Below are 24,362 nucleotides of genomic sequence, written 5' to 3' on the forward strand. Positions count from 1 at the left end.
CGTTTCTAAACCGCTCGCAACAAAAGTGAGCCCACCCCTTCGTGAAAAGGTCCACGAATTGACCATCGTTTTTCACCCGTCTCTTTGCCTGCACGTTTATTATACACGGTTTGTGCCGAGAATAAAAACCCAAGACGGACATCATTTAACATCATCCAGAAAGGGATGAATGATTTCTTAGTGATCAATCAATCATGGCCCAGCCTCGTTTCAATTTCCTTGTAAAAGTTTGTCAAGATATTTCAACAAGGTTCCGTGCGCGGCGGAAACACCGGCTGACACTACAAACTCTTCATATTTATATTCTTACTCAAACGCGTACTGCTTTATTCATCAGAACCGTCCGTCCGTGCCCCGCAAAGTGAAAATGCGCTTCAAGGAGAGACGTCCCGTAGCGCTGGGATATGATAAGAGGGGACGGGAGCGAGATGCTGCAATGTCCTCCAGCTGCCCCCCCCCCCTCCTTCTGCCGTACTTTTTTTTATCCGGGCTCCCGCCCCATCTCCCGCCACCCCCCATTTTCCTTCCGTGATCACCGTCTTCTGGTGACGCAGTAAAACCCTCTCGGATGCGTTCACGCTTGACTCGGAGGCGGGTGCTATCAACGCGTGACGTGACTCAAGTGCGACTCAGGTGGTCTTGACTCTTCGTACCGCTCCAACATGACCCTCCATTTACTACATCATTAGCAACACTGACTGCCATGCATCGTAGCATCCATCCTTACCTTGCGCACTTCCTTCTACCAGGCCTATTCGGGGCTGAGACATTTTTTCATTTGCAAGAAAATCTCAATATGATCAAATGCGATTTGACACGGTCATGCTTGGTTGTTGTTACTTTCTTTTTTTTTTCTGGAGAGCTCAGTATTGTTCATTCGGTAATTTTACCGATTTGACATGTCGTCATCATTTTTTTATTATTATTATTTTTTGTTGTATGTGGGTGAGTATGTGTTGTTACTTTCAATGAATTGTGTTCTCATAAGACCTTGGTGTGAATTTTTAACTTGACCAATGGTTCTTAACCCATTAAAGCCTGGAGCGTGTGACCGTCTTTCTACCAGCAGAAGTGGTCGCGCGCGCCAGGGTTCTTCCCTCTAAAGCCGCGAGGGCGGATACGTCATTTTGTTTTGTTTTGACCAATTCTTGGTGGCCGATGAAATGCATCAGAATATACATGAGAGGGCCTCGCATGTCCTAGAATTTTATTCGTGAATTTATGGCTTAAGCAGATTCATGTTAGTTATGAAATGGCGCGGGAGGAATTCGAATCAATGCAACGAGTCAATGAGGATGTTGAAAATCTCGACGGCTTTTTAACGGAATGGACGACGAATAATTACCAGTCGATCCCTCAAGGTTATTCTATTTTATATTATTATAACTGCATTTCAGTGTTGAAGGCAAATATACCCGCAGGGGACACAGTTTGTTGATTTAAAAAATATATATATTGAAGGTTTATACTATTAAACTTAGGTTTCTGTGAACGCCACAGGTGTAAGCTCTGAATTCGAATGATGTCTCTATCAGCTTCAAAAGCTGGAGTAAGCATTGACAATATTGTTGAATTTCCAGGAGTACTTCAGTTTTTCAGGGGGTGTTAGAGGAATGTTTTGGCAATGTGCTTGGGTTGCCCTAGGTTGGATCCCACGCCGGGGAATTCGGTGAGCCAGTCTCAGGGTTTCGGCGGAGGTCAAGACACACACACACGACCGACTCAAATGATTTGTGATGACACACCCCATTCGCCATCATTGGCTGCAGGTGATCACGCTACATTTACATACATTTCTTATTCCAATTCATACTATGTCGATCAAAAAATGAAAGTGGTCGGACGGACATGCAATATGAATTTACATGTATAATGGAGCGTATGGCGTTCCACAGGGTTCAATTCTGGGGCCTCTGCTGTTAAACGAGCCGCCTCTTTGACGTTAATAGGGGCCAGTCTTTTTCCACTCCTCCTCGACGAGCAGAGAGGGGAGGAGTGAGCGATAACGACCAGAGGAAGATGTCATCATTCACGATCAACAGCGCACATTTGCGCTTACGCTTGCTCTCAAAGACGTTGCGGCCATTTCAAGTGGCGGTGGCCTTCCGAGAATCTGACGGCTTGAAATGCGGAGCCCTAATTGGCTTGCACCCGTTGTCGAGCACCTCTAAATATCCTTTCTGTTTCAGAGGCGGGGGAGGATGGCGAAGGGAGGGGCTGAAATTGCATCCCGAGATGCTGAAAGATGAGAATGGACGGCTTAACAAACCAGATTCAAATCAGCGTCCCCCGTCGGCCCTCTATAAACGAGCCGGGCCATCTTTAATATTCCGAACGGCATGTCACTTTTCATGGGAGGTGGGCGGCGGAGGCGGGCATGTGGTTACGATAATATGCTAATAAACTACAAAATGCTTTTCGAGGCGTCCAACTGAAGGTTACAGGCGGAGGCGGGCTGCTGCGGGGCGTCCACTACCTTGTGTTTTTAAACACGTCCAGGCGCTTGCAATGCGCCGAATAAACAACGGTGACAGGACAGAGGTGGGATGTGAACAGCGGGGCTTTGCGCTAATTAGCGGTCAACAACAATGTGCCCCTGGACGCTGTCAGCGGTCCTGCGGGAGATGACACCCGGGGAAAAAATACAACAAGTGTATTTTTGGCAAATTGGGAGGAGCGTCAGAGGCCTGCTGGGGGATAACGCACAAAAATCAGGTTTTGCTGCTCACGTAACCGTATTGGACAAGCTGTCAATGCGAACTAAAGCGATTTCGCAGAGCCGCAGCATCCCAGTTTTAAAAAAAAAAAATAAAAAAATTATGTGTGTGTTTTCACTGGAGCTTTGAGAAGTCGCTTTAGTCATGGCGTGTTAGTGAAAATGCCATTTGACTTCCTCCTTCACACACCTCCATCGATTAGCACCGGGGAATCCTTTCACACACTCACTCAGGGTGGAAAAATATAACACGGGAACACCGCTTGAGTGCTTCAAAAAAAAAAAATGCTCTTTTCGCTTACATGGGGCAACTTTGTAATGCTCTGCAATAAAGAAAAAGGGGGGGGGGGGCAAGGGGCTGTGCAGCAACTATTAGCTTCCAGGCTAGTGATAACTGAGGAATTTCGCAAAAGTTGCGAACTTTAACCCTGGACAACCCAAGAACCCTTTTCTTCTTTGGAAAATTATGAATTATACATTAAATGACTGCTATAAGTTCACTGAACATCAAAATATATGTTTTTTTTCCAATTTTAACCCTCCTTTACTCCCTAATTTAGGATTAGGGTGACATTTGACCCTTTGGGATTTAGGGGTATCATTTCGAAAAATCTGAATAACAAAAACTGTCAGTAAACTATTTAGAATTTCAGAAATTAATCAATCAAATAAATACACAGCTACATTGAACAATATATATATATATATTTTTATTTGTTGCATTTTAGCCATCTCGTCACCACCACTCTGGCTCATGTAAGTGCAATATTCATCCACTAGATGGCCCCGTGCAGGGGTCAGAAGTGGCACTCTGGACTTTTGAAGTTAAATTTGTAAAAAAATAGAAAAAAAAAAAGTCTTTGTTATGTGAGTAGCAGAATTTATAGGGGCCAAATTTGACCCCGTGGGTTCTCCAGGGTTAAAGACATTGTAAAGTAAACGCAGGGATTTACTTATAGATGTTTGAAGATAATTCTTGAACATGTGCAACACACTGAGAACTGCTATGTAGTACTCAGTTGTGGAACAATAGCATGAACTCTTTTTCACCATTTCAGTTTTTCACATCTTTTTGTGCGTGGTTAATAGTGCCCAGTGAGTCACGAAACGTCACCCCGCACTACAGTATGAAAGAACCTGAATGCCTTTGTTCACATAAGTGGTTATTGGGCACAATTGCAATTGACTAAGTTATTATTTATTAGGCACAAACCTGTTAGCACACAAGCTAGCTAGAGGCTAGCAACTCCTGTCATGGCGTGGCAAGCCACATGACGATATGTGATATTATTTTTTTAATCATTCGAATTTGGCAGGCTTGTTATAACACTCTTATCTGTGTTGTGTCAAATTTACAAGACATTTTCTACTGTATGTTCACTTTACAAAGGCTTTAAATAGAAGAGCAAACAATTGCAAAGAAAACTATGTGCTCTAAATTTAGCAACAATTTTATTTGTGGCTTCTTTATGTTTTTTTTGCAACTGGCCATAGTTAGGGCACCTTAGCTGTAATACATCCCATTGAGACCAAGAGGCGCTATTCACCAGCTAGCTCGTGAGCTAAAAGGCTTGAAGCCAGTAAAAAAAAGACCAAGTAACTCAATAACCATCTCAACTAATAAGTACTATATAGTTCATTGTCTTAGCACATTTTCCGCAATTATCTTCAAACATGTCAAATGTACCCCGAGACTCTGAATTCACTTAACAGGGTCTTTAAATATCATTGGGGTAAATGTAGTTTAGCGCAACCCTGACTAAAATAATGAGACTTCATGCAAGTGCAGTTGAATATGAAGAGCCTGTTGCCTAAAAGCATTGAACAAAAATACTGAGGCTCAGCTTGCGTGAAGATGTTTTTATAATTTTATGTTGAATGGAGTTTTAATAGCAGACAAAGGGCTCTTTTCATTGAACATTCTGATTGGGAGGTTTTTTTTTTTAATGGTTTGGCTCGTGGAAGAGTAATATTCAACTCGTTTTTCCTTCTTCAATGAAATCTAGAAATCTGCTGCACTGCATATATATTAGGGGTGTGAATTGCCTCGTACCTGGCGATTCGATTCGTATCACGATTCATAGGTCACGATTCGATACCGATAAATCCCTATATGAATCTATAAATTGATTATTGCGACCCCCCCCTCCCTCAAATTTAGAAAATACTAATTAGTAAACTTGTACATGTACACTGTAAGATTTGTATGAACATGTATTTTTATTTATCTGAAAATTCATGTTTGAACAGCACTGAAATCAAATATTAACGCTTAATGTTCCATTAAGATAACATTCTTCCATGCATAATGTGTAAATCCTAACCCTAAGTAAGACGCTTTTTTTGAATATTCCCATGAAAAAATTTATGTTTAAAAATCGATTCGGCCGCATAATGAATCGATATCGCGATATATTGCCGAAGCGATTTTTTCTAACACCCCTAATATATATATATATATATATTTTTTTTTTCTTTTCTTTTTTTCTTTTTTATTCACAAGGTCCAAACCACTGTGGTAAAAAAGGAACACTCTTTGCATACATGTGATTGATTGCGCCATCTATGCGTGTCTGAGCGTGCATGTGTTTTTGTGTTCAGGAAGGAGGTCTGTGCACACATGGATAAAGTGCCGTGTAAACCCCCTCCCGCCCCCCCGCAGTCCTCCATCTTCCGGCATTCTGACGTCTATTGATCAGCAAACATGGCTGCAGTTGTCTGCAGCGACAGGTAAGTACTGAGTAAATGTCTCGCCGCATTGTTTTTACACACAAAAATACAGAACGGTATCAAATCCATTTCAACGGGGACGGCCGCTTCGCCTGTAAGCCTCGCTGCGCTCGTTTTCATTTGTATGCCACACGGATGCATGAAATTCATGAATAATCCTTTTTATTATACCGTTTATTATACCGGAAAGTGCCAGTGAGAAGAGCGCGCGATGCAATAAAAAGGAAAATCTCTCCGAGGAAAAGACGGCCACGAAAGAAAGAGGTTTCAAATGAATGAGTTTGTGACGGGGTCACCAATGTGGCAGCACCCAAAGACCACATGAGTTCTCTAGGAGTACTGCAGAAGCGATCATTTGAAAATGTAAACAATCAAAAGCGTTGCATATGCAGTATTTATCCGTTTCCTAATTATCGTGTGATTTTTTTATTTTTTTTTTACATTGTCAGTGTTTTCACATAAATCAATCTGATTATTTTTAATGATAATAAAATAAGTTCATTTGAAGAAATTGGTCATTCGAGAAGTGCATACAAACAGGTCGCCTTTGGCATTAATCAGTCAGGAGTGTTAGAAAAGCAGTCGCTCTCAGTTGCAAAGGGGTTGGTGACCTCTGAGTTAGCGTGTAGGGAAATGTTTCAAATGAATACTGTGGTGGCTTTGACGTAAAGTTGAATCTATTCTGAATAGGTAAGTTCATGGCATTGTTTCGTTCCAACATTGACACTTACGTACGTAGTAGTTGTTTCGGTTGGTCGGGAAATGTTTACACAGAATACTGGATAGGACTCACTTGAAAATCATGCTAATTATAACATGCTAATATTCCACAAAATCAATTCCCAAGTAGAATACGAACCCCCAAAATCACCTTAAACAGCATTTTTTTCACCATACTTGCGTAGAATAATAATTTGCTGGCATCTCCTTTATTTCATAAGCTTTTTGAATTTTTTATTTCTTTACTTTGCTTTTAAATGTCTAACTAAGTTGTGCTTTTACTTACAGTATGTGAAGTACATTGAGCAACCTTGTATATAAAATTGAGCTACAAATACATGTTTGTCTCAGTTAACCCCCTCCAAAAAAAGAGTGGCCGCAAAAAGTAATTACACTTTGTGACGTCCATGAAAATCTGATACCGTATGTTATATATCAAACATTATATATCATCACATACCATATATTTCCATATACATGTATTATGTATATACTAGTGAGAAAAAAACATTACGGTAGGAGTTGTAACGCAGCCTTAGTTGACGATTTAGTTGTCACCGCCGACCACCCGCCGTTGGGATGACCGAGAGCAGGCCCGTGAAGGACTGGTCTCGGTCCAATCAACCAAAGGGGTGGCCGGGATGGGGGAGGGTCACGTGGGACACGGCTGGCTGTTCAAGTCTAATTCATGCACATATAAATAACTGTCACCGGCGCCGCTAATTAGATTAAAAAGCTCGGCGGAGACGGGGGGGAGCCGAGCTAGAGAGACCGCATGGCTTGATTTGCTGCCAGAGGAAATACATATTTCTATTCATTTTCATCAGCCATTTGTTTTACCGGAGCTTTATGTTACGAGCAGTAGTGAGCCACAACCTACTTGCTGATACCAAGAAAAACACAGTGACAACAATTCATGGCAAATTACAATCGTGTGATGAGTATTACTATGAAAGAATCGTTGTAGCAGTAGCAATATACAACATCACAGTTTCCGGAAGATACGTTTTATACCTAGTAGGGTAAGTTCTAATTATAAAAAAAAAAATGACAGTAGAATTACTGGACTGGGCCTACCTGGAATCTGTGCAGCTCCTGCAGTGGTGGAAAGAGAGAGAAGGAGGGGGGGGGGAGAAATACAGAAAGGGAAAGTTAGAGATTTATGATCACTTGCATCGAGGCTCGTGCTGCTAACATATAAATAAAAGTAAATGCGGGAGGGAGGGAATGCGCTTTCATGCTGTTTTGCCACTGAAAAACGCTAATGGTTCATCATTAAAAGCTTATTAGAGAGATGGGCGGTCGTTGACCTTTGAATGTAAGTGGAAAAAAAAAAAAAGGCTGTTAAAAAAAAAAAAAAGAGTCGCCTATAAATACAAAGTGAACATTCACGTTATTGCAGCATTTTTGGACTAACAGCGTGAAATTGAGGCAGAGTGGATGGAATTTAAAAAAAGAAAAAAGAGAAAAAAGACATAGCTCCCCGCATGGACGCATACCAAATTGTGGAGTGTCCACATGTCAGAGTCACGATGAAGATCTTCACATAACATAGCTTCAATACTGCACAAGGAAAATGACCTTTCTTAGTCTTGTTTTTTGTTGTCGACTTGTTTTTTTCCCCAAAAACAGTCCATGAGCATCCTCCACTTTTTGTTTGGAAACTTGTGCTTTGGTAAAACCAACCCATGTTATGCTGCTTAATACTAAAGAACGGAAAAAGCTAAAAAACAACTTTTTTTTTCTGATGAAAGAGAAGGTTATTGTCTTTCTTTTAGTCATTTGGTGCTTATATTGTCACAGAAGTACTAAGAAAACGATTGGCAGAACTCTTCTTTGAATGAGTTAAGTGGAAATACCTAAAGGGTTTCCTTTAGTTTTGCTAGACAGCGACTTGTGCCAGACTAAAATTGCTCAACTTCAAATTGCAAATCATGCCATCACTCGACTCAACTTTATATTTATAAAGCACTTTTGCTCTTTTCTTAAGATGGAATCCCCAGGGTCAGCAGATACAATGAAAACAGCAGAGGCCCCAGAATTGAACCCTGTGGAACGCCATACGTTCTGTTACGCATGTGAATTCATACTGCGCACATTTGTCTCGCTTTCTTTTTTTATTAGCCAGCTAGTATGAAGGGATTACAATAATAAAGACATCACATGATGTACCATCACAACAGTTGAGACGGGTGTGTGTGTCTTGAACTGCTGGGGTTCGGTCAAACCCAGGTTAAGTATCACTGATTTAGCACCCATGTCTAGTATGAAAATAGTGAAAAGCATATATGTCCAATTTTTGTGATTTTCTTTCATCGAGGCCCACAGTCGGGAAACAAAAAACCGCTATGGATTTCAGTTCTGATTTAAGTAGAATCCACTCAATGAGGAAGTCTAACCTCCAACGCTGCTGGGCGAGGGTTTATCGGGGCTATTGTCTTTCTTTTAGTCATTTGGTGCTTATATTGTCACAGAAGTACTAAGTACTACTCTTTGAATGAGTTAAGTGGAAATACATATACTTCTGCAAAATCAAATACAATTACAAGTGCTGACTCAAATAATAAGTAGTCAGATAAATATATACTCCGGTAAATTACAGATAGCTGAAAAAAAAAAAAAACACTTAGGCAGAGGAACAAAGAATGTGTTCTTCATGACTTCCCGCTACTTGAAAACTCATTCGTATGGCTAATTATTGTCTGTATGGAATCGAGCCCCGGAGCCAAACGACAGCCTTGGCCCGCGCTAGTGACGAGCGTCTTGCTGCCAAGTGGGCATCGGGACACCAACTACGCAGCGGCTCTTGATGAGAGAACCTATTTCCTTCCTCTTCAACTTCAGCCAATGTTCAATCACGGTGATATTGCAATTAGCGGCGCGAGCGAGGCTGAGAGGCGGGAATTGAACGGAGGGGTTGGAAACGGAGGAATCCGTAGAAGCGGTGGTGGCACATGAGGAGTGCTGTGAAAATGATATGGAAGGAAATGCCACTATTTCCGCATCCCACAGCGAAGCATATGGCACATGTACCGTATATAAAGAGCAAAATTCATATCCCGATTTATTTTGGCTTAATATAGATATACGATATATATATTATTTTTTTCCCTGCAAGAGAATTTTCAGTCAAAAGCCAAATATGACATGTCACAAGTAGTTTTATTGAAACCGGATATTTCAGTGAATAGTGGCTAAATCAAATGAATAAATAATAAACGGGTTTCTTCACCTGGTTCATGAAAATGCCCAGTTGTTCAAATAATAAAATGTAGAAAAAAAACAACAAAAAATAAAATAAATAATAATAATAATAAAATGTAAATATAAACGCTGCATAAACATTTTAAACTAAATCACTGCAAGGCGCACAGTTAAATAAAAGCATATCTTAAATAAAAATAGCCTCTAAACTATAATCAAGCCAATCCTGTTCTGAGATCTATTCACGAGAAAAGTGCAATATAAATGGTTTACTGAAAGAAAACTACAGAATTTCTTCCCCTTTCTGACAAGATGCAAATAAGGATCATTACAAAAGCATAAAATATGACGAACCCTAACTTGTGGACAGCTTTACCACTGGGGCTCCTGGATTGCGCAGCTTCACACACTTTATACTTAAGTTTGTGGCAACTGTTAAGACGGCGAAAAGTATTTGGATCGCTTCCACCCGTCGCCAGAACTTGTCTGTTGAACTCCTCTCAGTGTAGCGAGTGTAGTAGGACTACAGAGTATACAAAATAACACAACGTACAATCACAACAGCCTGAGACTGACTCAACAAACCCCTGGGGTTCGATCAAACCCGGGTTAAGAAACACTGTATTAAACACATTTACAGCACTAACTTGTATGGGCATCTTTGTTTTGCAATGACATTTTCGTCTCTACATTGTATTGGTGAAGCTAATGGAGTGGCCGGCAGGAATATAAGCCACTGGTCGGTGCTGGATTTCACTTTGCTTCCTTTGGTCCTTCCTCAGGTCACGACTCTGGCTGGAAGTGTTCGGTTTAGGTGAACGGTATGGGATTTTTTTTAATAGGTTTTAGGTGAACTAATGAATACACACACACTCGCACGCACGCACATACACATACACATACTCACCCACATACAAAAAAAAAGAGTGCAATGATGATATGTCAAATCGGTAAAATTACCGAACGAACAATACTGAGCTCTCCAGAAAAAAAAAAAAAAAAAAAAAGGAATATAAGCCACTTTCACCCACTCACGCCGGGAAGTTTGTTCTTTCCCACAGCCGTAAACAAGACATGGACTACCAAGTCAATGTGGAAGGGGTGCAAAAATAACCGCCACTTTGCCTTCTTGTGAGACCTGCGGGAGCTTTCACGATACCGCCCCAACTGGCGGTTGGCATAGTGGAGGTAAAGTGGCGAGGACGGTGGAGATGCATTAAACATGAATCATCCGGGCAGAGTGGAAGACATTCGGACCACTGCGGCGATGACTGTTACATAAGCGGGTTCGCCTTTATTGATCTCTCATGTCTCAATGTTTGAGTCACACTATAGAGACATATTTAAATTGATATTTGATGACATGACCAAAGGTTTTAAGGAGTGGAGGCGGTTGGGTAAAATTTTGGATTTGGCCCTGGTTGTTTGCTGCCTATTTTGGAAAACGTGTCATTAAGTTACTTGCTCTGAATTTTGCAACAACAGCCAGACTACGTGGTAACACTTTCATGTCGAAGCCAACAATCCAAACAGATCTGCAGTTTTGGTGCAGTTTAACGTTATCTGAAAGCGCTAGCTTCTCAAAAGCGTGATTGCTTAATGAAGTTCGCGACAATTTGTATTTGATAGGTTTGCTACACAATTTTTTTTGTCAGCTTGGCATTCAGTCCACGAGAGACCTCAAAGCCTCCTTGAACAAAGTGACAAAAACTGAAAGAACGACCTCAAAAACCTCAACCAGCATGTGACCCTTCTACACCCCCCCCCCCCAAAACCCTCAACTACCCTTCCCTAAATTTAAGTATAGCAAGCAATAATGTGTTGATTAAATCTGCGATCAGCTGCCTAAGGGGCATGAAATTGGACATGATGAGTGTGGCACATTAAAAACTAATTATCAATAGCACCCGATCCAATTGTCTTTCCCTTAAACCAGTCACGGCGCTAAATCAAGTGTGGAGAATGTAACAAAGTGTATCACAGTCAGCTCTGGGTTAACAACCCTACCTGTATTCCGGCGGCTTTCACGCATAATCATAATGCCATTTCATTACCGAACGACGGGGCCACAACTTCCTGTTCGGAACAAAACCAGCAACGTGTACGTAGTTCTTGAGCTTAGCATATCCTTATATAACAAGATGAGCCATTTCGTGTTACATGTCTTTTTTGGGACATTATCCTTTTTTTCTCAGGTAGCTAGTTAGTGGCTAACTTACTATTTGCACAGCATCACCACTGGACATTGGACCCTGAATCGTTCAGGTTGTCCCCAAAATCTTCCAAACCCTCAATAGCAACTCAGGCCAGGCCTAAAACCTATATCGCAAGACACTAGCATCCAAAACAAAGCATCAGATCCAAATTTGAGGGCGGTCCAACTCATTTGTAAGATGGACCACCAGTTTTTGCCACAAAAGAGTGTTTATGTCAATCATGGCCTGCATTGGGGGAACGGCTAGCACTGGAAGGGGTTCGTCTCAAATCGTTGCCCCAAACTGGGTTTCTACCAGGTTGCTGTCACAGCCGCAAATCATTCCAGATTGACATAAAACCTTTCGAGCTCACTGTGGGGTAACACTGAGGACTCAAAACTAGTACCAAAAAAGTACCTGGCATGTGATACTGTTCTATTCAGGCTTGGCGAGTTTCCACAAAACGAATTCTGACATGTACTTTCTTTCTCTTTAAAGCCGCCTCACTCACATGATTCACAGAACTGATGCAAATTGAGTTTGTTTGGCCTTGGCAGACACCTGGAATCTATTCAGTTCTCATCTTGTTTATTGACTATCAGGCTGCCTCCCGAAGAATAACTTCCCACAACTGTGAATCAAAAGGTCAGTTATGGGGCGATTAGTTTGCGCATTCATTAAGTGACCTCGAATGAGACAGAGGCTACATTTTCACTTGCTGTTCGGAGCACTTCCGAAGGACGCTTCAAACCAACTTGTGCGGTTGCTAAGAGACCCGCTCGCAGGACTGTTTATAAACCGGCCTCTCTTCGCAAAAGGATTTTTTTGCTCTGTTATGCACTGAGCTGTAATACGGTTGTCACTTGATGTAACCTAAGAGGTATAAACATATCCTACCCCCCCCCCCCCACCCTCTCCCCATTCCCATTCCAGCCCCTCCTTTCCAATATGCCTCTCGCTTTTTTTTCTCTCGCTCTTCTTGGATGCTGCTCACCCATCCACGCTGGGTTTTTACCTCTGGCTGTCTCTGGGACACAGAGATTAGCACGCCGGGGTCTGTCCTGCCGATAAGGCTGAGAAAACCCGCTTTGTAGCCTCCCTCCACCAACAGCCACTTCAAACAACCTTCGCTTGCGTTGACCGCACCGGATAGAAGCAGCCGGAGAAACAAGTCAACACAATAAAGCCCCGCTCGTGACAGTTAAACTTTATGTGTCAAGCTGCTCCTTACCGCTAACATTTCTGCATGCTCGGGCTTGCTTGCGGTCCCATCTGGTGGATTGTGTACACTCTATGTTACACAAATGATTGTGCTCATAAGCTGAGGTTCATTAAAAACCATTAGTCCAAATGTCCCGAAACATTCTTCAGAGATTATACCAGCAAAAAATACAAACAATTTCTCATCGTTTGTTTCAGTTTTGTTTTCACGTGAGCCACTGAGAATTTAAATGTTCGGCAAATAAAACAGCATGTACAAGAAACTGTTAAAAAAAAAAAAATCATGTTATATACTGTATGGGAGTCCATTTTCTATTTCTTAATCACTCAAAATAGCAGAAAGTTGTGACCAGGGCTTAATAAGGCTCCAAGAGAAGACATTTTAATATGATGGGCCACACTAGCAATAGTCATTAAGATGGATTCATTGATCATTAAGAATTAATAAGCTGTGCCGAATTTGATTGTGTCTTCAAAGCAATGGGAGCAAAATGGAGTGCACTTTTGTCTCTGGCAGACAGTCTCAAACGAAATTCCCTAGTTGTTTTCGTAAGTGCGGGGCGGGGGGGGGGGGGGTCACCTGTCGCCGTGTTTCAACATATGTGAATGTCTGATACCTGGGTTGTGGTTCTTTCTTCGTTTCCTGCTCTCTGTGACATCAAACGCGGTAGAAACGATCGTCGCAATTTGATCGCAGTTTATCAGTTGACACGTTCATTCCCTAACCCCTTGTTATGGAGTTGACATCTAGTCAAATCGGAATCCTTCAAGATGGACTGCAGAAGTCCTGACAAAACCGGTTTCAGTTGTACTGACATCTGAACGTTTCAGCTTCAGAAGGCGTGCGATTAACTCGCTTGAACATTGATATTACAATGTCGTGACTGGTCACACGTACTCAGTAACTGCCGTTTAAAAAAAAAAATAAAATAAAATCATTTGGTTTTTTATTTGTGCCACAGAAGAGGTTTCCATACAAACATTTGTTGCAATTATGACTTGATCTAGAATAGTTTTTAAAAAGATTACGGCATTACACAACAATACCTTATTGTAGGGTTCTTACAATTTTTCATTGGTGAAGCAAACATCAGAGATGCTTTGCCACGAGCTGCAACTGCAGGAAGGAACTACAATGACGATGGTGACACATAATCAAACCCAACCTTTTTTTTTTCCATTGGATTGTTTGATATTTACTGTTTTTCATACCAATATTTACTGAAATGATGACACTACTACAACGTCACTGATAAACTATGGAAGGTTCCGAAGGTTTGCGTACAAATTCAGGTAGCAATACAGAAAAAAATTCCAACAAATTCCATATTCCAAAAAAAGCCAACTAAGAAAAAGTTCTCATCTCAGAAAAATAAAATCGGAAGCAATCAAGAGTACATTTTCCATCCGCTCAAATATTACCACACAAAGAGCGATAAGCAGGGGCGGGGACGGGTGACGGTTGCTCCGAGTACAATCCTTGAGGTGTTTTAAAAGGGAAAAGACTTGGGGGGGCCCCCCTTATCTCAGGAGGTCAAGCGAAGGTCCACAAGCATCAATTTTAAATGAGCAGAATGGATTTGCGGTAATGGAAACCCAATGGCTCCAGACAGCGTTGGGACCTGCTGGTGCGAAGAGACACCGAAGAGCGCAGCGATGGGCGGCCCACTCGACTGTGCCGGAGTGGAGAGGAAGTGGACAAACTGATTTGGGGTTCACACTATGAAAGTCCTCATGCATAAGAAATCTAGCCGGGGGGGGCATTCAAGTGAAGCCGTCTCTCTTTCGGGTTCGAATGCTTTGAATTGCCTCCAATTTACGATGCATCCATCAACAGCAGCGGCGGCCGGCCGTGCCTGTGAAACGGGTGACCTTGGAGCTTGGAGAGGAGATACTTCAGTTGGGAAGGTCATATGGGAGAACATAAAGATATCGGATTGCCTGTAGGTTGCGGAAGTCGATTTTTAGGTGTTAAGCCGCTCTTGACAAAAGGCATATGTCGGCTAGAAATACTCTCGTCACTTTCTGTTACATTTCCGCCGGTTCGCACCTTGAAAACTGTTAATGCTGACAAAAAAAAAAAAAAAAAAAAAATCTACAGGTTTAATGCTTTTCTGGCACCATAAGGCTGCTATTATTACCTCAGCTAAGGCAGTTATATTAACACCTAGAAAGAGCATAACTAACAAATACAGAAAAAGCAAACAAACATCGTAGTTTGTTGTAGCCATGTTATAAAACACATGCTTCACTTCCGGTTGGTGTGAAGTTTGCACGCCAGCTAATTGGACAATGTGGAAAATGACAAACCCGGTCAGAAACTCTGCAATTCAATTCAATCAGTCGGCATGCATAACTCCAAGTCTGTGCAACTTGGGTTTCTAAAGTCTCGCCTGACAGTGTGTTCTGACTGTACCGCCATTGGCTGGATTTGACAGACAGTGGACAAAATCAACATCAGTCATTATAGGAGCAAAACTGATTGGTCATGGAGTGACTTGATGAGTGTACACGTGTGACGCCGGTAAAACATCTTAAAGTGTTTATTTTTTCATCGTTTTTTTTTTCTCCAGCCAGCTACTTCCAAGTACTTTCAGAGCATGTAAGCTTTTGTCGGCAATGTCCCGAAATTGGCCTGTTTTGTGAGAAATTGCAGCCCCCGTGGCTAAGAAAGTCTCACAAATCTATGTTGGAAAAACAAACAGGAATTTGGCCATTTTCGAGCATTTCCAGGGGCCTCGTAAAGAGAATGATGCTCTCAATTTGGTCTGATTGCTACCAAACTTGACACACTTATAACCGACGCCGCAGTTTGACGACTTGCAACACAACGCCACATTTCTAAGAACTCACATTCACACGGTCATTGTTAACCAAGTGTTTGATGGTTGAGGGCCTTTTAAAGATGAACTTGTCCAAAAGGTTATATTGGATTCCTACTGAAGAGGGTTTTCTGCCCAGATTTAGTCATAACTGTTTTAATTTCCTTATTTCCTCAGTAGAACTTTTATCTGTGGATGTGTCTTTGTGAGTGTTGTCGCGATTTCTGCCAGCATGTCTGGAGGACCGCCTCTATTTTCCACAACAATAGATCATTTGTCTGTAGTTGAAGTCAATGTGTTAGTATGATGTTTTTAAAGTATCTCATGTCCGGTGAACTCCGGGTGGGCTGTTTACTAGGAGGGGCTTTAGTGGTACCGCCCTTCAAGATAGTATAAGAATGTAAGTAAGTCCTCTGAAATCTTCGCATTTGTGAGAGGCTGCAGCCGTTGTCTGGAACTCACTTGTGCCCGGAATATTCTGTAGAAATAAAAGCTTCGAAGTGACTGACCAACATTCTCACTACATGAAAGAAAACGAACACGCGGAAAGAAGAAAAAAGATAATTTTCTTCAACACTACCAAATCTGAATTATTTATACTTGAAAGACAGGTGACCAGACATTGTGTGAATTTTTTGTTGTTGTCAATGCAATAAGTTGACTGCACAAGGTCACAGCTTGACCAAATTCCATATAACAAAGAGGAAGTCTAACATTGTGGTTTGTGCTCATCTTGTTTGGACATGTTCAGATGTCCCTCAAGTGATTTTGTCTGATGCATTGCTAAAATTTGACCTTTCGTTGTTTTGTTTGAAGGTTGAGCATAGCAGTTAATTTAGACGACTCGGCATACTACACAATACTATAACTTGCTTAACAAGGCCCGGAGCAAAACCAAACCAAATTAAATACTCTACATCTACGTAATGTTTTGACAAATATCCGCCACAGTATATCTATTCTTCGTTGACCCTTTAAAAGTCCTTTGCTAATGAGAGTAGAACTTGTGTTTTTTTGTTTTGTTTGTCTGCGTTTTACAGATTAAAAGGCTTCACGCTGGAGGCTATTACGCAATGCACTCGATCCCTTCCAGCCTTGCTCTTTACTTAATTGAATCAGCCGGTGCCCGTATCAGATGTCCCTTAACAGAACCCCCTGAAACCTATCCACCCTTTTCCTAATACCATTAGCGGGGAGAAGCGGGCGAGCAAGATGGATGCTTTAATCCCGTCGCACAAAAGGAGAGCGTGCCCTACAGTCAAGACATAAGACGCGGCGTTGGCAATATTCCTCGCTCGGAGCGGTCGTCTTGACCTATCAGCGCCTGATCAAGAGCTACAATAACAAGAGGCCATTTTCTCTGCGCGGGCTCCCAAGTAACAGGCCCGATATAAGCAGGAGGAAATAAATTACTACAAGGCGTTACAGTCGGCGGCACTTCATTTTCCACGCTATCGCCGGCCCCTGCTAGTGTATTCCCGACGTGCGCATGGGTGCGGCGTGAACTGGCGCAGATACGCCGTAGTGCACGTCCAATTTGACACAATGGCGACGCAGACGAATGAGCTTCCATTTTTGTTCCGCAGCCTATTTTCTGCTGTGTCAAACCGCAGCCCAGCTAAGGTGGGGGCACATTATTTCCGGCCTGGCTCAGGCGCAAGCTAATCTTCTTATTTGGGAGGCCGGCGCCAATCATTATAAAAGGGGAGGGGGAGCGGGGGACGAGGGGGTTCGCTAACCCTCAGGCCTTGTCCCATTTTACTAGCCTTTCAGTTAAACAAGACCAGGTCTATACTTTCAGATTTATGAAGTTTTTGCCTCTTTTACTGCATTAACTTTTATCAGAGAAACGTAATAAAATATCCTATCATTTTTTTTAACCCTTCAATTGACACTTCACATACACAATTGCATTGCCGGATATTTTCAGGACCACATTTTTTTCTTGTAAAACGAATTCGTTCTATGACCACGTATAATCCCCCACAAAAAAAAAAAAGCATTTTTGTTATTTGCTTGTTAATCAGAAAAAATAACACGTCAATAATATCGTCACTTTCCTAAAATAATGGTTAATAATCATTTTTAGACAACACAAAAAACTGAACCAAATACTGATTATGATATTTATTAATGATTTCATTTCAGTGGTAGAACTAAATGATCGGTTTATAAAAACATACCGTATTGAAAAAAATTAAACTCTTATTTTTTACTCCACTTTGATGGACATTGTGCTGCCCCTTCTAGTGTGTTATAACATTGCAACATTTTACGTTGTTTGCTAGCTTTAAGCTAAACAGACTTCAGTAAGGTAAAGCTTTATGGTTATTTTACATACACAAGTGCAATTATCTTTCTTTTAAATATAGTTTGCTAGTAAACTGGAGGTGGCAGTCAACAGCTTGAAGCCTTTTTTTGTAAAATGATTCACTATCTGACAAACTGCTGCTATTTGCTCACAATTCAAAGCCCAAAAAATAATAATCCAAACAATGGCTAAAAAAAAAAAGAATTGGAAATTACAAGATCAAACAAAGTTCACCACCCATGGAAACTTTCATTACATTCAAATTAACACAGCTGAAGAGGTTCGAAAAAAGGAAGCACAGTGCACACAAATGGCCAGCGTCAAGCCCAGGGGTTTTAAGTGCATACTCCAGTGGTCTTACATGCCCTCCCTTTACATAAATATATGACTCAAGGGACCACTCCTATTCCCTTCTTTAATGTTCCCCTTCCACCTCTTCATTCTTCTTCCATTCTCACACACATAGCGGGCGGGACCCTGGTTTCCCACCCTCATTTTTTTTTTTTTTTCATGCTGTCCAAAGTGGCGTGTAATTGAATCTGCAGAGAAATGCATGAGCAGGAACAATTAGCTCCGTCGCTCACAATGTGGACAGAAAGCCGTCGAGTGGGATAAGCGCAGCGGGAGAGATAAAGCCCCGAACGGCGTAGAACCGCAACGGCAAGAACAACACCAAGCATGTTATTTTGTTCCCACAATAACCTTGACATTGCCGTTTGTCTTATGATTCCGCTCACCATACGTCAGTAATGGGAAGTGAGCAAGTACAACATTTTTTGTTCATGTGCTTGGATAGATTTTGAAGGTATCTGTCGTTTTCTTTAGTATTCGTTATATGGACTTTTTTTTGTGTGTGCATTTCAGACTTCAGTCAACACTCTACAGCAGTTCTTGACGACGCGAGGCCTCGAAAAAATACATGGACTGAGAAGGACCTTCTGTACTGACCCGGGTCGACGGATGAAAAACTGCTTCAGTCGGCTTTGCATCATAAAGCACTCACTGAAATCATCAACGATGGAGAGATGGAAGTGCCCACCTTTATGCTTAACAACATTATTTAAAAAAAAAACAAAAAAAAACTAATAATTGCCTAAAACTCAACTCAAGAAGCAAATCCATCAATCAGCGCATGTCATTAGATCTTTCATTCCATTCACTATAAGGCTGTGCAATTCGAAATTCAATTTCAATTTCAATTATTACACTCCACAACTACAAAATCAGCATAATTGTCACAAAAAAAGATTATTAATACTAATATTGAGCTGTTTAAATGTATACATTTGCACCTACGTTTTAAAATAACTAATTTAATAAATTTTGTTTCATCCAAAAGAAACTTCCATAATTAGTGTTTAAAGTTAAAGAAGTTAACATTTTGTCCAGAATGAATTTGATTATTTTTCTTGATAACTTCAAAAACAAACTGACGATGACGTTACCTGTGCTGAGGAAGTCGACCAATGACGGCTCACCTGTTTTCTTGGCTTGGCCAGCAAACTGAGCCATGATTGGTCGTTACCTACTTCCTCAGCACACGTTATGTTATCTTTAGTCGACAGCAAGTGGAAAAATTTGGATTTTAAGGTACTAAATGTACATGAAAAATAATTGTTACAAAATGCATTCTGGATAAAATATGACATGTTTGCTGCTGAAAATGGCTCAATGAGTCAAGCAATTTCTTTCATAGAATTTTATTTGTCTTAATAATTTTTACGTTTAAACATTTTCTTGATTCGTACCCAAAAATAAATCATCGTCCTAATCGTGATTTCAATTATTACCAAAAATAATCATGATTAATATTCTCTTCATTATCGAGCAGCCCTAATTCACTATCAAAGAATGTACTCCGATTTCTCCGTTCCTTTGGATTTTTGCGTTTTCAGTTTTTTTTTTGCTGCATCTCCAAAACCACTGACATTATTCAAATCGATCTTGTGTGAGCTGTAATTAGCATTGGGGGGCAAAGTTGATGACGCGCCATCCAACACGAAATCCTCAATAACTCCTTGACCAAAATATCCTTAGTGATGAAACGTTGCGGTGACGAGAGAGCAAAATTACAACACGACAAATGACTTTCAAATGACTTGTAACGAGTCATAATGTAATACGTCTGAAGTCTCAAGAACCCATGCTGAAAATGAACAGACGTTCTCCTACTGTGGTTTGAAGCAGCAATTTCAAGGGCATTTCAAAGGCTCCTTCAAATATATCTTTTTTCCAATGCTGGTCATTCACAACTGATATTTACTACTTGTGAAAGTAAGGACTTTTGAGTCAAAAAAAAAAAAAAGTGCCCGACTAAAAAAATAAATAAATGTGCGACTAAGATACAGTTTTGATGACTCAAATACCAAACCAAAAAATATATTTGGACCTTGACGAATGCCACCGCAACTGATGGCAAAGCACCAACTTCGCCGCCTTCCCCTTCACTTCACAAGCAATCTATAAACACCATCCAATTTACTTTTATTGACCATATGCTTTAACGGCATTCTACCATCTCTCAATTAGCAACTGCAGAGTCAGCAGCATCTTAAATTTATATCAAAGACGTCAGGGGACACCAACACCCAGTCGCTGATATTGCACACGAATAAGAGAAGCCCAACCCAACCCAACCCCACCCCACACCACCCAAACCCCTCCAGGGGCTGTTTACGCTTTTATATAAGTGCACCGACGCAGGACAGTGGAATTCATGAATATCGGCCGAGCACAACACGAAACACACTTCTTGCATGCAAAAAGAAAAAAAAACAACAACATTTTTTTTTCCCCCATCCTGCACATATATTCCGCAATGCGCGGCGATGACACCGGCAGATGATGGACCATAAATACTTCATAAATAGCAATTATCTTAAAAAGCAGGAGCGAAGAAAAGAGCAGCTATTTCAGTCAATTACAGTATAAGGCTTCTCTTTCAAAGGGTGGAGAAAGATGACTCTTGCCTTTCAAGCGGCGAGAAAAGCGCAAAAAAAAAAAAAAAAGAAAAAAAAAAAAGGAAACCGCTATCATGTTGTGGAGCCTCAATAATGTTTCCCGCCACCTTCATGTCAGGGATGAAAGACCCCAAATGTCCTTTGAGCGGAACCCCCCCGAGGACTTGACGCGCATCAATAAGACTTCCATTCCTGAAGATGCTAATAGCGCATCATCTTCACCGACTAGCTCAAGCCATTTAAAACGTACGCTCAGTGGTTCTTCTGAGGAAAAGACGGAAAACAAAAAATATAATGAAGGCGGGAAAAAGTTTCTGTCTCAAAGTAAGAAAATAACACCTTGTTTGATGCGGTTTTCACTTTTCTAATTGCTACTTCTGGTTTTATAGTTATGATCATTTTTGGATTCAAATATTATTAAAACAAAAATGCCCCTTAAAATCATGCTATTCAAAAAAAGACTGAAAAACCCGATCGTAAACATGCGTAACGTGATCATTTCAACGGCCTTTCATTTTTTTTTTTGTCAAAAAAGTGAATCAGACAAGGAGCATATTTTTATTTTTTTTTTACAATTTAGAAAATCGTCACGTTCCATGTTATCAGATTTACATCACAATTGTTTCAGAGCAAACCTTGAAGAAAGACGATTACTCAAATAACTCAAGTTCATTATGAAACAATAGTTGAAGCAAAATCTCAAATTGAAAAATCTCCAAATTAACATTTATTCCGGCTTTTCCCAACAAAATGAATAAAGTACGCGAACGTGAGCCAAGTAAACAAAATAATACCTGCATCTCACAAGTAAAATACAATTTTTATTGTCATAATTATACATTCAAAAAATATTCAATCCCTCCAGACCTAATCCCAGAGATAAAAACATCAGATTTTTTCTGTAAAAAAAACCAAACATCATTTACACGGGTCAAATTTCTCCCCGTCCACCCACCTGAAAAAGTAGTCCAGTAGTCTCCGATAAACATTTAGGCCAGAAGAGTTTTGGTTTACCAAAAATAAGCGATGTCTGATATTACAGAAGCCAAAGAGTTCCCATCTAAAGGGGGCTCATCAGTTCTTCTTGAAAAGCGAGTTCAGAGGCAGGATTCTGACCACCTCTTTTCGCTCCTACCTTGCTTTTTTCAGTGGCAGCCGCAATCCCCGTCATAATGATGCAAGACTGCTGCTAAAACCACATCAGTGTGGGGGATTTTTTTTTTCTTCCTAAAAACACCATTTAGCCAGTTGCTCGAGACAAAATCCTCAGAGAAATTAAATTTAAAAAAAAAAAAAAAAGGCAGATGAAGATGAGTTTGGATTGAGGCTTTAATTCACTCCTCGAGTCCCTGCAATGCTGCAAAAAAACTCTTTGGATGAGTCTTGAGTATTCCCTGTGGAAAACAGCAATGGTAGGCACAAAACCAGCACACATTTAGAAGAAAATGTTTTTTGAAAGCTGTTTTTTTTCTTCCCTCTCTCTCTCTCTTCATCTTAAATAAATAATGAGGCAATTTGAGCGTATTTTTGGATCTGCTTCGTCTGTTTTATAAAACGTCACCCTTGGCAGCAGTCACAGCCCAGGTGTCTTAAGTGGGTAGGCCGGGTATACATGAGTGTATGCGGGGTGGGGGAGGGGGGGGGTCTTCCTTGCAGATGACCAGGAGGATTATTAAACCTTCCTGTGTGTGTCCCCACCAAAAAAAATGAAGATGAGTCCATGAGTGAAGAAAGCGTGGCAGGTGTCGTTGGGTGGCTGTGCGGCGCATCAGGCCTTCAATCGTCTAATGATTAAATGACACGACTCTGCATCAGTTCACCAACGATTTATGCATTATTCATCTGGAGTTCCAAGGCTTTATCTGACATCTGGTATCTGGAGACGAGGCGGTTGGAGGCTCCCCAGATTGAATCCTTACCAGTCAGTTTGCCATCAACCAGGGGTGGAAAAACATGCAGCCCACGGGTATTTGGCCACCGGGGGGGCTCAGGTCTGGACTGCCAGGACTGACAATCAACACCATTTTTTTGGGGGGGGGGGGGGTCTGAGCTCATCTACTATTTGCAGTTGGAGAGTTGGGGACATTTGGCGCGTCCGTTGGCACCCAAAGACCTCAACTGGCAAGTGTACGACCCGACTTGACATCGATGGCAGTCGATCAAAATTGTTTTCGCCAACCGACAACACAATTAAAAACCAGCATCAAATCATCAACAAAGTGAAATGAAGCTGGTATCCCGCTGAGGGACGAACGTTTGCGAAGGTAGTGAATGTTGATTTCTCCCCAGGGTTCGTTCAAGGTCGCAAAGGTCTACCAACCGTTTTTTTTTTTTAATTAAAATCATGTTCAAATCTATCCTTCTAAAAACATTGTCAAAATTAAAGGAATTGTGTCTAAATCTGACATAGAAAATCAAATCCATGCGTTTGTTTCCAGCAGGTTTCTGTAAGGCCACAAACTAAATGAGCTGGAAGAGAGTCGCGGCTACGTCCAGAATGCTGCTCATCGAACCCTGGCCACAAGCGGAAAACAGGGTCTTATTCGTCCCGTGCTCGGGTGTCCGCATTGGCTTTCTGTCGGGCTCTGAGCACTTCAACGGGATGTGGCGAAAAACGGTGTTGCAGTTTTATGCTGTTGAAATCAGGAACAGTCTTCCGGAAGATTTGAGACATCTTCATTTAGATGTCCTAATGACAAGATCAACTATTTTATCCGCAACTCCTCGCGTCTAATTGAATTAATGATTATTTTCGTGTTTTATGGGATGATTTTATTTGCCCTCTTGTAATTTTATGTAGCTGTAAAGCACCTGGAATTGCCTTGTGTAGGAATTGTGCTCTACAAATAAACTTGCCTTGCCAAGGATTTTTTTTTAATTGAGAGCTACTTCCCGGCTACTGATTAATGTCAACGGCTACTAGGTGTTAAATGCAGGATATTCATACGACGACTGCAAATAACGATTATTTTCCCAATAGATCACACTAACTATTACAGGGATGTGATTTGACCAAAGTGAAATTATCTGAAAATTTAGCCGGGGGTCTGGGGGCCGCCGGCACCCAGCTAGGTCCAGGGCAGTGCCCTGGTGGGGGGACAAGGGGGGCTTCGGGCCCCCGGAGCTCATGGGTTTTCCGTGTTTTTAAGTACTTTCAATGCACTCACGTGACAAAGAAATAGACAAAACAACAGCATAAAGTTTCAATGTATATTGAACTATCCCATATAAAATGGCAGTTTTAGTCAACTCAAAATCAGTCACATTCAAAAACATTGGACTGCCTTTGCTTTTAAAAACTATCACTGAGAATATCATCATATCTAACTAATGTGATTACTAAGTTAACACATAAATAATGTTGAAGAGTTCAAATTTCATGAACAAATAATTGTATCATGACCAAATGAAAAGTAACTCATATTAGAGCATACCACAAATGTCTTTGTTATAGCAGAAGATGTTATCTGTCGGAGTCATGTG

General features: G+C 41.1%; 1 protein-coding gene across 6 annotated transcripts in view; it reads right to left on the reverse strand.

The window, feature by feature from the left end:
* cadm1a (cell adhesion molecule 1a) overlaps positions 1–24,362 on the reverse strand; it is a 283,504-nt gene that overhangs the window by 74,038 nt on the left and 185,104 nt on the right. For all 6 annotated transcript variants that reach the window (XM_077546895.1, XM_077546894.1, XM_077546893.1 and 3 more), the window contains exon 2: positions 7,244–7,261. In XM_077546895.1, the coding sequence (XP_077403021.1) occupies positions 7,244–7,261 (18 nt within the window). The remainder of the gene's footprint in view (positions 1–7,243; positions 7,262–24,362) is intronic.

This window comes from Vanacampus margaritifer, chromosome 16 (genome assembly GCF_051991255.1).
Source record: "Vanacampus margaritifer isolate UIUO_Vmar chromosome 16, RoL_Vmar_1.0, whole genome shotgun sequence".
In the NCBI taxonomy this organism is placed as follows: Eukaryota; Metazoa; Chordata; class Actinopteri; order Syngnathiformes; family Syngnathidae; genus Vanacampus; species Vanacampus margaritifer.